The 13,976-nt window shown below is 58.4% G+C and overlaps 1 protein-coding gene across 4 annotated transcripts in view; it reads right to left on the bottom strand.

Annotated features, from left to right (window-relative positions):
* PPFIA4 (PTPRF interacting protein alpha 4) overlaps positions 1-13,976 on the bottom strand; it is a 53,328-nt gene that overhangs the window by 1,226 nt on the left and 38,126 nt on the right. For 2 of the 4 annotated variants that reach the window (XM_056511511.1, XM_056511510.1), the window contains 17 exons: positions 13,513-13,642; positions 13,079-13,284; positions 12,401-12,641; positions 12,180-12,215; positions 11,463-11,596; positions 11,160-11,317; positions 10,432-10,525; positions 10,142-10,223; positions 9,162-9,362; positions 6,424-6,486; positions 4,968-4,994; positions 3,946-4,121; positions 3,184-3,281; positions 2,405-2,580; positions 2,116-2,184; positions 1,369-1,546; positions 245-331 (listed from right to left, as the gene is read on the bottom strand). In XM_056511511.1, the coding sequence (XP_056367486.1) occupies positions 273-331; positions 1,369-1,546; positions 2,116-2,184; positions 2,405-2,580; positions 3,184-3,281; positions 3,946-4,121; positions 4,968-4,994; positions 6,424-6,486; positions 9,162-9,362; positions 10,142-10,223; positions 10,432-10,525; positions 11,160-11,317; positions 11,463-11,596; positions 12,180-12,215; positions 12,401-12,641; positions 13,079-13,284; positions 13,513-13,642 (2,128 nt within the window). In that variant the 3' untranslated portion in view covers positions 245-272. The remainder of the gene's footprint in view (positions 1-244; positions 332-1,368; positions 1,547-2,115; positions 2,185-2,404; positions 2,581-3,183; positions 3,282-3,945; positions 4,122-4,967; positions 4,995-6,423; positions 6,487-9,161; positions 9,363-10,141; positions 10,224-10,431; positions 10,526-11,159; positions 11,318-11,462; positions 11,597-12,179; positions 12,216-12,400; positions 12,642-13,078; positions 13,285-13,512; positions 13,643-13,976) is intronic. The other 2 variants (XM_056511512.1, XM_056511513.1) reach the window with 1 other exon arrangement.

Genomic DNA, 13,976 nt, shown 5'->3' with positions numbered 1-13,976 from the left:
TTGACCATCCTTCCCTCACCCAAGTGGGACCCTCACGGGGTCCCCAGTGGAGCCATCTGTCCAAGAGTGGACAAACCACACGTGGTGGGATGCTGAGCTCTGTGAGCCCCAGGCAGCAGCAGCTTCCCCACCACTGAGGTCTCCCTAGCCCTCCATGGCCAGGCAAACCTTGGTGAGGGCAGCCCCCTGCCTGGGTGCTCCTGCTCTCCCCTGTCCCCAGCCAGCCCCAGGGCCTTGCACTCACCAGGGCCTGGCTCCCATCTCGCTGACCCTCAGCACGAGTACGTTCGCACCGTGGACGTCTCCAGCCTTGGGGACCCAGAGGCACCAACTGGAAGGGAACCAAAGAGCAAAGCACTTACTGACTGCTCCAATTAGGCCCCTGCTTTCCCAAATCCTGTTTATTGAGCAGCACCTGTGCACTCAGCCACATGAAGACAAGGGTCAGAGAAGAGCCACGTTTGGCCACCTCAGATGCTCCTGAGGCTCCAGGGTAATTGGGAAATGGCCACTTGCCATCCCTGTTCCTGGGAGTGAGCACCCTGCTCCCTGTCTGGGTGGGATTCTGACAGGTTTCCCTGTCCTCAGCCAGGTGGGAACTGCAGGATGGAGTGGAAAAGGTCAAACAGAAGTTTGACCCAAACTGCTGGATGGAAAGCTGGGACATTTGAGCAAAACTGGAGGCAAGAGAAGAGCTGAGCCTGAGGTTTGGAGTTGGAAGGTGAGCACACAGCTTTTTAATTCTCATTCCACCCTCATTTCTGAACCTGCTGAAGGCAGCTCTGCTCCAGTGGGGAGCAGTTGCTACCTTGGGATAGTGAGATGAGGGTGCCTGGTCCAGGGGACAAACTGGGGTGACCTGGCTGGAGTTTCTGCCTCCCTACAACTTTGGAAGGGACCAAGACCCCCTTGAAGAAAGGAATTGTGTTGTTGGGGGCAGATCCTGGGACATAAAACAGGACAGCACGGGCAGCCTGGGTGTCCCAGCAGGTCCTGTCAGCCCTGGGAGAGCTCAGGCAAATAGAGCCAGTTAATATACCCCTTTGGGGGTGTTCCCAAAAGGCAGAATGGAGAAAACTGGCCCAGACTGGGCTCCTGCATGCTGGCAGCCCCTGGATAACATATCCCACCTCATGCCCCTAATTCGTCCTTGTAGTTCATAGCCAAGAACTCACAGGTCTGAAGTAATCTTTCCAGAAGAACCACTTCCAGCAGGCCAGAGCTCCAGGATTACATGGATTGAGCATCTTGGGTGACCTCCTCCCCACCCACCCCCCCTCCTCCTCTTCTCCTGGTGGCACATGCTTCCCGCCATTCCCTAAGACACTGAGCAGGGGAGGGAGAGGAGCCTCTGAAGGTCTGACCCACCTTCTGGGGGCATCTTCTTGGCTGGAGCAGCTGGAGGGGGCAGTGGCACGAGGCTGGTGACCCGGAAGCCGGCGGGGAGGGTCTCAGCAGAGCCACTGAGGAGGTTGATGCTGTGCACGTCCCGCGGGCGGAAGCGCTTGCGCCAGGACGGCGTCCGACGGAAGGTTTTGTCATCACCCTGCAGGGACAGCGTGTGACGGGCCTGGGCTCAGTGCCAGCAGCACCTCCTGCCCCTGGGAGACACCAGCTAACAGGGGTATGCCTGTCCTCGGTGACCTGACCTAGCAAAGTGTGGGATCAAACTGGGCCAAGGGCATAGGACATCTTGCTGGGATCCCATGGCATTGGCTTTACCCTTTCCAGCTCACCTGTCTCTTCTCTACAGCCTGCCTGCAAAGATGCCTTGGAGACATCAACACAAAAGTCCCAGTAAAGATTCCAAGGGATGCTGGGCTCACAGCAGAGGAGCTCCAGCCCTCAGAGCACCTCCTCTGGGCTCGCTGCAGCAGCTCCAGGTCCTTCCTGTGCTGGAAGCCCAGGGCTGGAGCAGCTCTGCAGTGGGGTCTCAGCTGAGGGGGCACAGGGGCAGAATCCCCCCTTGCCCTGCTGCCCAGGCTGGGGATCAGCCCAGCACACGGGGGGTTCTGGGCTGCCAGAGCACAGGGCTGGGGCACTTTGAGCTTCTCATGCACCAGCACCCCCATGTCCTTCTCCAGTCACACAGGATTGGAGAGGTTTGGCACTCACATCATCCAGCCTCCGGTCTGTGCCCAAGGCCAGCAGGTTGTTGAACTCCCTCTCCAGCACTTGTCGAGCCTGCAATTAACCAAAAAATGATGACCCCACATCAATGGGGAATGTGCTTCCAGCCCAAAGTTCCATCCTAGGAAAGCCTGAGCTTGCAGAAAGAGCCCCTGTGCCATAGGAGTGCTCTGCTTTGAAAGGCAGAGCTGAGTTGGTGACACTGGTGCAGTCACACCACAGCCACGTCGCACACTGGCCACTCTCCCAAGTCCCCCAAGGACACTGCTCCTACCTGGGTGTTCTGGGTGGGGATCTGCAGCACAAGGGCCAGGCTGTTGTGGTCAAAGTTCTCATCGAGGGCCAGCAGGGCCCCGTGCACGCCGCTCTCCACCAGGTTGTTCCCGTACTCGCGCAGCCCGATGGACTGGATCCAGTGGATGACCTGGTCATTGGTCCACACCAGCACATCTGCACGACAGCAAGGCCAGGCTCAGGGCCACCTCACACCACGCTCGTGGCTCTGAGAAGGTCTGGGACTGTCCTGAGGCCCTCTCCCTTTGCCCCAGGAATATCCTGGGACTCTCCTTTCCAATCCAGCAGGAAAACCAGGAGCTCAAGTGCCACAAACAGCTCAGTTCAATTTACCAAGCTCAAAGCTGAAATAACAGGCAGAAAGCAACTGTGAAAATTAATCCTAAGAACCCATGGCTGCTGATGTAATTAGGGGCATTATCAATAATGAGATGTAATCCAAACAGCAGCCAGATTCACAGGCAATCTCAGGACAGTGATGAGGAAGGGGAGGCTGAGCAAGCTGTGGATGTCCTCAGCAGTGAAAAGGGCAGAGATCATGAGATGCTCAGGCTGCATCTTTGTTTTCCCCTCCTCCCTCCTCATGCCTGCCTGGGATCAGCTGATAAAGGCACTTGGAGCAGCAGAAAAGTCCCTCAGGAGAACAGCCCTGTGGGCTCAGAAATAATGGGTTAAAAATAAAAGATAGAGGAGAGACCAGCCCTGGGTATCTCCTGGGAAGTTTCTCTCCTGCCCTAGAGCTGGACAGGGGGTGCTGACCTTTGATTTCGTGCTGGGTCTCCTCTCGCCTCCTCTCGAGCTCCTTGCGGTCGTAGTTGAGCCTCTTGAGGCACATGATGCCGTACTGGAGGCTGGTGCTGCAACAACACCAGGGGACAAGGCTGGGAGAGACCCCAGCAGGGACCCCTCTCTGCCTGCTCCCCACATGCCCAAAGGATGCTTCAGGCCAGGGATGGGTCAGGACAGACACAACCCAGAGCTGGGAAATGGGAAATATCCCCCCTTCCATGGCAATTCCCCACTCCATCAGTTTGAGCCTGCTCCAGCTGCCTGTGAGCACACAGATCCAAACAATCCTCATACTTGGGGCTGCAGGGGGAAGAGGGAACCAGCCCATGGGGGATGCTTCAGGCTGAAGGGTTCACCCCTGGCAGGCCCACGGGTCAAGGCAGGCAGGGGGAATCCCATGGCAGGGTTGGATCCTGGTGTTGGAGCCATGGCTGGGATGGCACAAGTCTTCTCCCACTGGGCTGCTGGCAGACAGCAGTGGAGCACCAGCTGGGATGAGCCTGAAGTTTTGCCCGTGGTTTGCTCACAGGCAGGGGAAGGCCTGATCCTCTGCAATTCTGCAGCAGGGAGTGAGGTGAGGGAGAACTTCTGCCCATAAGACCTGCCCCAGCTCCGGGCGGTGAGTCCAGCCCAGAAGAGACATCCAAGGCTGCCCAGGACAGGGGAGAATCCCTCACAGCCCCCCTTCTCTGCTCCACGTGCACGCCAGGGAGCTCCAGGGGCAGGACTCACCGGTGGAAGCTGTCCACCATCTTCAGGTGCACTCGCAGGTCCTTCTTGGTGAGGTGGTCGAGCATCCGCGCGTCCACCAGGCACTCCATGAAGTAGCTGCGGTACTGGGGCAGCCCCAGGCTGGGCAGCCACTCGTTCCCAATCCACTCGTGGTTCATGTCCCCATAGGCCAGAGTCTGCAGGGAAGCACATGGAGAAGCTGGGGAGAACCCAGGGCTTGCTGCAGCTCCACAGTCCCAGGGGGTCAGTGAGAGCCCAGGAGGGTGGGTCACTGTCCTGAGGCTAAACCCAGGCCACAGGATTCAGCCCTGGGTGCTACTGAAGGAGCTGGAGGGAACAGTCCTGTCCTACTCATGGCTCCCCAGGAGACAAAGCAGTAGCCAAAAATAATGGCAAGGGATAACTGGACTTTATGAGCAGCTGCCTCTGGAAAAAGCACATTCATTGAAAAATGAAACAACTGAGAAACAGGTTCCAGTGCATTCCCAACTGATTTTTAAGAGTGTCTACTTTAAGAATCTCTACTTTTTGACTTCAAAACAAAACAAAACAAAAGGTCAGTTTTGGGAAAAAAAATCATTAACTTCCACTGCAAACAGATTTTGGGTCCAAAAATGAATTAAAATCCACCAGAAGAAAAGTAAAACATTTGAGAGGGATAAAACCAGAAGAGATGGACCCAAGCAGGACTCTTTCCTCCCACCTTTTTGGTTCAAAAACACCATCTGTATGGACGTGGGGTTACAAAATAGGTGAAAAGTAAATGTGCAGCTGGAATCCTGGCTGCTCTTAACACAGGCTCTGGATCTCACAAAGGTCCCAAGAAAAGCCACTGCCTGGAGCAGAGAAGGGCCCAGGAGGACATCCTGTACCTGAGATATAGCTCAGAGGAGCAGCCACGGGGTTTAGGTGAAGCCTCCAAGGCCTTGGTGGACATTAATGCCCCAAACATCCCCTGGGATGTCCAGCTCCCCCCCATCACCCCATGCACCACCCGTGGACAAGGGACCCAAGGACCTCACCTGTGCCCAGCTGCCTTCCTCTGTGTCCTACGTGTGACACGCAGCATGTCAACAGAAAGGACAGTGAAGTCAGCACCTGGTGGCCCTGCTCAGGGACAGGGCCTGCCACCTGCACTGAGCATGTCCCTCAGCACAGAGGGACAAGCAGGGACAGGGCTCACTCTTATGTCCCCAAGGGGCTGGGGACACCCCAAGCCCACTGGGCCTGGTTCCCACCCCATCTCTAACCAAGAATACAGGATGGAGAGAAGGAGGAGAAGGAGGAGGAGGAGGAGGAGGAGGAGGAGGAGGAGGAGGAGCAGTAGAAGGAGAAGAAGGAGAACGAGGAGAAGGAGAAGAGAAGGAGAAGGAGAAGGAGAAGGAGAAGGAGAAGGAGAAGGAGAAGGAGAAGGAGAAGGAGAAGGAGAAGGAGAAGGAGAAGGAGAAGGAGAAGGAGAAGGAGAAGGAGAAGGAGAAGGAGAAGGAGAAGGAGAAGGAGAAGGAGAAGGAGAAGGAGAAGGAGAAGGAGAAGGAGAAGGAGGAGGAGGAGGAGGAGGAGATAGGATGAGGCTTGGGCTGGAGATGGCACCGACCCTGGGGCTCATTCATCTTCTCTGGGAACCACAGAGCTCTTAGGTCCCCCAAGGTCAGAGGGATGAAAGAGAATTAAGCTTCAGTACATTTGTCACAACCTGCAGGGGACTGCCCAAGCCAATTTGCTGATTTTGTAGCTATTTCCTCCTTTGCCAACCTGTGCTGGTTTTCCTCAGACTCACAGAACCTGCCAAGGGACAGGGGCACATCCCTGCTACTCAACAAAAGCTTTAATAAAATGCCTGTTTCAGAGAACCCCAAACTTGTTTGGATTGGAAGGGACCTTAGAGCTCATCCTATCCCTCCCCTGCCATGGGCAGGGACACCTTCCACTATCCCAGCATGTGCCAACCATGGACACACAATTCCCACACAAATCCAAAATGCTGCCCTGCTCTGACACAGATCAGGTGATCAGGCTGCAGAGGAGGGAGTGTGGCTCCATCTCTCCAAAGGAGCCAGAGCTTTTGGGAGCAGGGACACATCCTTGCAAGGGACCCCAGGCTGCCAGCCAGTGGCAGAGACACACAGGGGGGACAATATTTGGATGTGCTGATGTCAGTGGGGGAATTAGACCATGACTTGGGTGCAGAATGACTTGGGGATCTCATGTTATGAGATCAGTCCTCAGTTTTGTCTTTAACTCCCAAATAGCCAGGCTGCTCTGGAAACCCAGTGAAATCACCCAAGGAAAAAAAATGATGTTGTTTAAGCTATTTTTAGAAATTGCTGGGACACTAAGGGTTGAAAGAGGGTTTCTAAAGAGTGCTGGCCAAGAGTTAACACGTGAGGGATCCCCCCCACTCTGGGTTAATACACCTGGAGCTGCTCAGACCCTGACACCCTGGGGCCTCCCCCATGCCCTGGGGCTGCCCAGCCTCACCGTCTTGGTGGAGGTTGCCATGTTCTCCATCTCCTCATGGGTGACCCAGACATTTCCAGAGGACTGCAGAGACAAGAGCAGAGGGGTCAGAGCAAAGCAGCACGTGAAACGTGGCCTCAGTTCACAAGCCCCACGGAGTCATGACACCACAGAATTATTAAGGCTGAAATATCAAGTCAATCCTCAACCCAGCACCACCTGCCTGCTCCATGGCAAGTCTGTGTGTGCAGGGATCACACAGCCTGGCCCATGGCAGGTCTGTGTGTGCAGGGATCACACTGCCTGGCCCATGGCAGGTCTGTGTGTGCAGGGATCACACTGCCTAGCCCATGGCAGGTCTGTGTGTGCAGGGATCACACTGCCTGCTCCATGCAGGGTCTGTGTGTGCAGGGATCACACTGCCTGCTCCATGGCAGGTCTGTGTGTGCAGGGATCACACTGCCTGCTCCATGCAGGGTCTGTGTGCAGGGATCACACTGCCCGGCCCATGGCAGGTCTGTGTGTGCAGGAATCACAGTGCCTGCTCCATGGCAGGTCTGTGTGTGCAGGGATCACACTGCCTGCTCCATGCAGGGTCTGTGTGTGCAGGGATCACAGTGCCTGCTCCATGGCAGGTCTGTGTGTGCAGGGATCACACTGCCTGGCCCATGCAGGTCTGTGTGTGCAGGGATCACACTGCCCGGCCCATGGCAGGTCTGTGTGTGCAGGGATCACACTGCCTGCTCCATGCAGGGTCTGTGTGCAGGGATCACACTGCCTGGCCCATGCAGGGTCTGTGTGTGCAGGGATCACACTGCCTGCTCCATGGCAGGTCTGTGTGTGCAGGGATCACACTGCCTGGCCCATGGCAGGTCTGTGTGCAGGGATCACACTGCCCGGCCCATGGCAGGTCTGTGTGTGCAGGGATCACACTGCCCGGCCCATGCAGGGTCTGTGTGCAGGGATCACACTGCCTGGCCCATGCAGGTCTGTGTGCAGGGATCACACTGCCTGCTCCATGGCAGGTCTGTGTGTGCAGGGATCACACTGCCTGCTCCATGGCAGGTCTGTGTGTGCAGGGATCACACTGCCCGGCCCATGGCAGGTCTGTGTGTGCAGGGAGCACAGTGCCTGCTCCATGGCAGGTCTGTGTGTGCAGGGATCACACTGCCTGGCCCATGCAGGTCTGTGTGTGCAGGGATCACACTGCCTGGCCCATGCAGGGTCTGTGTGTGCAGGGATCACACTGCCTGCTCCATGGCAGGTCTGTGTGTGCAGGGATCACACTGCCTGCTCCATGCAGGGTCTGTGTGTGCAGGGATCACACTGCCCGGCCCATGGCAGGTCTGTGTGTGCAGGGAGCACAGTGCCTGGCCCATGGCAGGTCTGTGTGTGCAGGGATCACACTGCCTGCTCCATGCAGGGTCTGTGTGTGCAGGGAGCACAGTGCCTGCTCCATGCAGGGTCTGTGTGTGCAGGGATCACACTGCCTGCTCCATGCAGGGTCTGTGTGTGCAGGGATCACACTGCCCGGCCCATGCAGGTCTGTGTGTGCAGGGATCACACTGCCTGCTCCATGCAGGGTCTGTGTGCAGGGATCACACTGCCTGGCCCATGCAGGGTCTGTGTGTGCAGGGATCACACTGCCTGCTCCATGGCAGGTCTGTGTGTGCAGGGATCACACTGCCTGCTCCATGCAGGGTCTGTGTGTGCAGGGATCACACTGCCCGGCCCATGGCAGGTCTGTGTGTGCAGGGAGCACAGTGCCTGGCCCATGGCAGGTCTGTGTGTGCAGGGATCACACTGCCTGGCCCATGCAGGGTCTGTGTGTGCAGGGATCACACTGCCTGCTCCATGCAGGGTCTGTGTGTGCAGGGATCACACTGCCTGGCCCATGCAGGGTCTGTGTGTGCAGGGATCACACTGCCTGCTCCATGGCAGGTCTGTGTGTGCAGGGATCACACTGCCTGCTCCATGCAGGGTCTGTGTGTGCAGGGATCACACTGCCTGCTCCATGGCAGGTCTGTGTGTGCAGGGATCACACTGCCCGGCCCATGCAGGGTCTGTGTGTGCAGGGATCACACTGCCTGCTCCATGGCAGGTCTGTGTGTGCAGGGATCACACTGCCTGGCCCATGCAGGGTCTGTGTGTGCAGGGATCACACTGCCTGGCCCGTGCAGGGTCTGTGTGCAGGGATCACACTGCCTGCTCCATGCAGGGTCTGTGTGTGCAGGGATCACACTGCCTGGCCCGTGCAGGGTCTGTGTGTGCAGGGATCACACTGCCTGCTCCATGGCAGGTCTGTATGTGCAGGGATCACACTGCCTGGCCCGTGCAGGGTCTGTGTGTGCAGGGATCACACTGCCTGCTCCATGGCAGGTCTGTATGTGCAGGGATCACACTGCCTGGCCCGTGCAGGGTCTGTGTGTGCAGGGATCACACTGCCTGCTCCATGCAGGGTCTGTGTGTGCAGGGAGCACAGTGCCTGCTCCATGGCAGGTCTGTGTGTGCAGGGATGACACTGCCTGCTCCATGCAGGGTCTGTGTGTGCAGGGATCACAGTGCCTGGCCCATGGCAGGTCTGTGTGCAGGGATCACAGTGCCTGCTCCATGGCAGGGTCCGTGTGCAGGGATCACAGTGCCCAGCCCCTGCAGGTCTCTGGGCTGCAGGGATCACACTGCCTGCTCCATGCAGGGTCTGTGTGCAGGGATCACACTGCCCGGCCCCTGCAGGTCTCTGGGCTGCAGCGATCACTCACCGTGCGGGACGTGGGCGGCGCCGAGGGGCTGGTCAATGACACCATCTCCTGGATGGCCAGGCGCAGCTTGAGGCGGTGCAGGGCGTTGCTGATGCCGATCTCCCGCTGGATCTCGGTGTCCGACAGCGCTGACATGATGGCCCCGCTCTTGACGTTGGCCCGGCACGCGGCCACGTACCAGGCTGGCATCCCCACCCAGAGCTGGGGACAGGGACAGCCGTGACTGCCTGCCACTGCCACTGCCACTGCCACTGCCACCCTGGTCCTGCTCCGGGCCGAGGCTGCCCTCTCTAAGCCCAGTGCTGAAGCTGAATGTCCACCTGGGATTCTGGGCTTGCAGAGGTGGCCCAGCATCCCTGTGCCTGATGGGCACAGCACAGGGAGGAACACCCATGGAGCTTTTCATAGAATCATACTAAGGGTGGAAAAGCTCTCTAAGATCAGTTCCAAGCATTCCCCCAGCACTGCTACATACACAGCTTACCCATGTCCCAAGTGCCACATCCACACATCTCTTGAACACTTCGAGGGATGGTGACCCCACCACTGCCCTGGGCAGTTGTGCCAGGGCCTGATCATCCTCTCACTGAAGAACTTTTCCCCAGTATCCAGCCTGAACCTCCCCTGGCAAAGCTTGAGGCCGTTCCCTCTCCTCCTGTCCCTTGTTCCTTGGGAGCAGAGCCCAACCCTGCTGGCTGGCCCCTCTGTCAGGGAGTTGTGCAGAGCCAGGAGATCCCCCCCAAGCCTCCTTTTCTCCAGGCTGAGACCCCCAGCTCCCCCAGCCAGTCCTCATCACACCTGTGCTCAAACCCAAAGCTCTACTCAAACTAGAACTGCACAGGCTCTGTGAGGGACCCAGGGATCTCCTCCGCTCTCCCAGGATTTGCAGGCCCCAGCCATGTGCATGGACCAACATGGTGGGACATGGTGGCACACACAGACCTGTGGGGACAGAATGGAGGCAACCCACGGGCACGCACCTCCAGCCAGGACACAACAGTGGGGCCGTCCCAGTGGGCAAAGGGCAATCCTTTCCTCCGAGCCTCTTCCAGGAGCTCGTGCCTGCAGGAACAGAGGCAGAGGGGTGATTGATGGGGGGCTGGTGTGGAAGGGAAGAGACCCCAGCAGTAGGAAGCAGCTGGGGAGAAAGGTGTGAAGAAAGTAACAAGGCCCAAGGGAGGGTGAGGGAGAGAAGATTTCCCAGCAATTCCTGTGCCATGTCTTCTCAGCAGAGCAGTTTCCTGCTGGGGAGGGAAGGAAGTTCACTCACTTCTTCCGCAGGCGCCGATCCTTCTCGGCCTGAGCCCCCAGCTTGCCCAGTCCCAGGGGGTCCTGGATGCCCCCCTCCACGTCAGTCAGCAGCACTGTTGGGCAAGCAAGACACCCTCAGATCCGTGGGATGTCCCTGGGTCAGTGTGGCCTCCCCAGTGCCAGTGTGGGCATTTTCACCATCCCCACACAGTGACAGAACAGGAGGTGACAGTGTCCCTCTGCAACCCTTCCCCACGGCCCCCCCACATCCCTGGGAAGCCCAAGCAGACTCCCTTCTGCCATCCCTCCTATTTCCAAATCCCAGAACCCCAAAGTCACAGAACAATCCCTCCTGGAGGGGACTCAGAAAGATCACTGAGTCCAACAATGCTCAACATAGAAGCAATGAAGGATTTAGGAGCTGAAAACTAGCTCCTACCAAAGGGCTCTGCAAAATCCATGGGGAGGGAAGTAGATTTGGGGATATTAAAGATTAGATACGTTGACAGGAGGTCACTGTCCACACCCAGCTCTGACAGAGCATTAAGGTGATGCCATGCTCAGGCCAGAGAGGACAGGGGAGAAAACATCAAGCTCCAACTTCCCTGAAGCTGCCACGGCCCCAACATCCCCAAACCAGCAGGGGTGTCCCTGCCCCTCCCTGTCACCCCAAAAGCACCCCCGTGGCAGACAGAGTCAGCAGGTGTGGAGAGCCTGGCACAGACAGGGACAGGGCTGCTCACGGACCCTGCCCTGTGGCCCCTTCTCTGCTCAGCTGGATCAAGCGACCCTTCTCTTTCTTCCCAAACAGGCGCCCAATGGAGGATTTGATCCCCTTCCTCTTGGAGCCCTTGTGCAAGGAGTCCTGGCTGCTGCTGGGATTGCTGGCCTGGTCCTCCAGTGAGCTGGGGATGGAGGAGGGAGAGGAAGAGCAAAGCCTTTAGGTTGTTCTTGAGCAGGACACAAGCCATGGCAAAGCCCAGCCCACCCACCCCACGTGGGCCCCAGGTATATCCTCAAATAACAGAGACACCAAGGGTCTCCACGAACCTCTTGCCATCCTCCTGGCTCAGGGCAGGGTGGCCCAGCTTGTCCAGCCGCAGTGTCCTGGGTGAAGACGGCGGAGATGTCTCACACTTGATGGTGGTTTTGTCCTCGCGGCTCTCGTCCCGAGCTGCGGGCGACTGAACAAGGGGAGAGGTCATGAGGGTGGCAGGCCAGAGCCCAGCTCCATCCTTGCCCTGCTGCCTGCCTCTCTCTTGCTCCATGGAGGCATGGCCAAAAGAGCCACCAGAGCCCTGGGGCTTTGCCACGCTCCAGGAATGGCCTGAATGAGAGCTCTGGCAATGGGTCCAGACGCCCAAGCAGATAGGGAGGATGTGGCAGTATGGTTGAGATCCTGGGAATGGGGGGTGAGAGGATGCAGCTCCATGGTCCAGGTCAGGGTGTGGGGACAGAAGCTGCTGGCCCTCATCAGAGGGCTCTGAGGAGCACAGATGGGAATGTCCCAAGGACACCCTGTTGCCAGAGGGGACACAATGTTTGAAGACCCAGTGGCTTTCTGAACCTCCCATGTCCTGCCAGACCCCCCAGCTGCCGGCGGGAACAGGTCCAAGCACCTTTCGGGATCCCCATGATCCTCCTGCTGAATCCCTGGGGTCCCCAGCTCCATCCCGCGCCTGCTGCACCCTGACCTGGTGTGGACAAAGCCAGGAGCAGGCTGGAAAAAGGGCTTGGACAAAAACCAACGGGATGGGAGCCACTCACTAGCAGTTTCCTCCGGTGCTTCCTCAAGTCGCTGGGCTGATTGCAAGGGGGAAAGCGAGAGAGACACAGAAAGGGGGGCAGTTAATGGAGCACCTCCCCAGAGCAGTCCCGGGCCAGGCTGCCAGGCTGGAGACAGCAAACACGGGCACCCCTCGTCCCACCCCCAGGACACGGGCACCGCTCCCCGCACAGCCGCCCCGCCGCCCGGCCCTGCCCCTCACCAGCGTCATGATGCCCATGCGGTCCAGGTCCTGCGCGGCGCTGCGGGAGCTCAGCTTGGGCGTGGAGCGGCCGCTGAGCGGCGGCGACGAGCTGGCCAGGGACAGGGCTGTCAGCGAGGTGGGGATGGAGGCCCTCTTGCACAGCTGGGTGAGGTTCAGCCCCTCCATGCTGCCACTCGTCACCCGCGTCTCCAGCTCCTCTGCGCGGAGCTCCGTGGACTCCTTCTCCTCCTGGATCATCCTGGGGGAGCAGCAGCGCTCAGGGCTCCTGGCTCCCCACCAGGACACAGCCCCCAGACACACAGGACCTCTGTCCTGGGGAAATGCACCTTGCTGCTGTGCCTCAGCCCCCGATTTCCAGGAATGGCAGCAAGATCCATCAGATTCCATAAAAACCAGAGCTCTGACACATTCTGATTCCATTTAATATCCATGGAGAACTTTTTATAAAATAATGGTAAGTTTGAAATAATGACCCTCTGAGCCAGCACTGGTGCAGCTGAGGGACAGGGAGACATGGCAGGAAGGACCAAGCCCTGTAGCTGGATGTCCTGGGGCCATTTCCCTGGCTGAAGATGCACCAAGGCCCCAGTTTTAGGCAGCAGAGCCTCCTGGCTATTTGTTGTCCCCCTGGAGCCTTTTCTGAACAAGGCAGCAAGGTTTTGGCCATGGTCATACCTGATCTCTTCGTTGATGGCATCCAGCTGCTCCTGAAGCATCATGGCCAATGTCTGGGCATCTGAGTGGCCACCAGGAGAGAGCACATCCATGGAGCTGAACAGTGTCTCGCGGTCATCCTCGTCCACATCAGAGATGTCGGGGTCGCTGTCAAAGGCATGAGGCCCCGTGGCCAGGACCCCACCTGCCTGGGCCTGCTCCCAGTCCTGGGGGAACAAGGGCCACGGTCCTAACACAGCATTCCCACGTCTCCAAAAGCCAGGCTGGTGACCTTCATGCAGGAATTCCATCCCAACACGACCCCAACAGGAAACCCTTCCCATGCTCCCCCATCAATGCACCAGGGAAAGGAAACTGGCCCATGTCTCCAGGTCCCACCCTGATCCCAGGATGCAGGGCAGGATCAGCCCCCAGGCTGGGTGCACAGAATTTACCTTGGCTGGCTCCTCTCTGCGGGCAGCGAATCGTCCCTTCTGCGGCCGGGCTGCGCCGAAGGGCTCGGGGGGCGCGTGCACCACGGCCCCCAGCGGGAAGCGCAGGTCGCTGGCACTGCCCATGTGAGACCTGCCAAGAGAGAGCCTGCGGGGGACTTTGCTCTCTGCAGGACTCCCTCACCCTCAGGCTGCTCCCCTTGCAGCCCGGGCTTCCTGGGGCAGAGCAGGAGGAGCGGGAGGAGGAGGGGACCACTGCAGGATGCCCATTCCAGAGATTTGCCTGCTTGGCATGAAGGATGCAAAAACAGGCTCTGGAAAAAGCCCCATGCCCCTGCAGGGGACCTGGAAATGCACTCGCAGCATCACTCACAGTATCACTGAATCACAGAATATCCCAGCTGGAAGGGACCCACCAGCTCCTGGCCCTGCACAGACACCCCAACAATCCCACCCTGAGCATCCCT

This window comes from Oenanthe melanoleuca, chromosome 26 (assembly GCF_029582105.1).
Source record: "Oenanthe melanoleuca isolate GR-GAL-2019-014 chromosome 26, OMel1.0, whole genome shotgun sequence".
NCBI classification, from domain to species: domain Eukaryota; kingdom Metazoa; phylum Chordata; class Aves; order Passeriformes; family Muscicapidae; genus Oenanthe; species Oenanthe melanoleuca.
The sequence above is the reverse complement of the archived record's forward strand: the minus strand, read 5'-3'. Positions and strand labels throughout refer to the sequence as shown.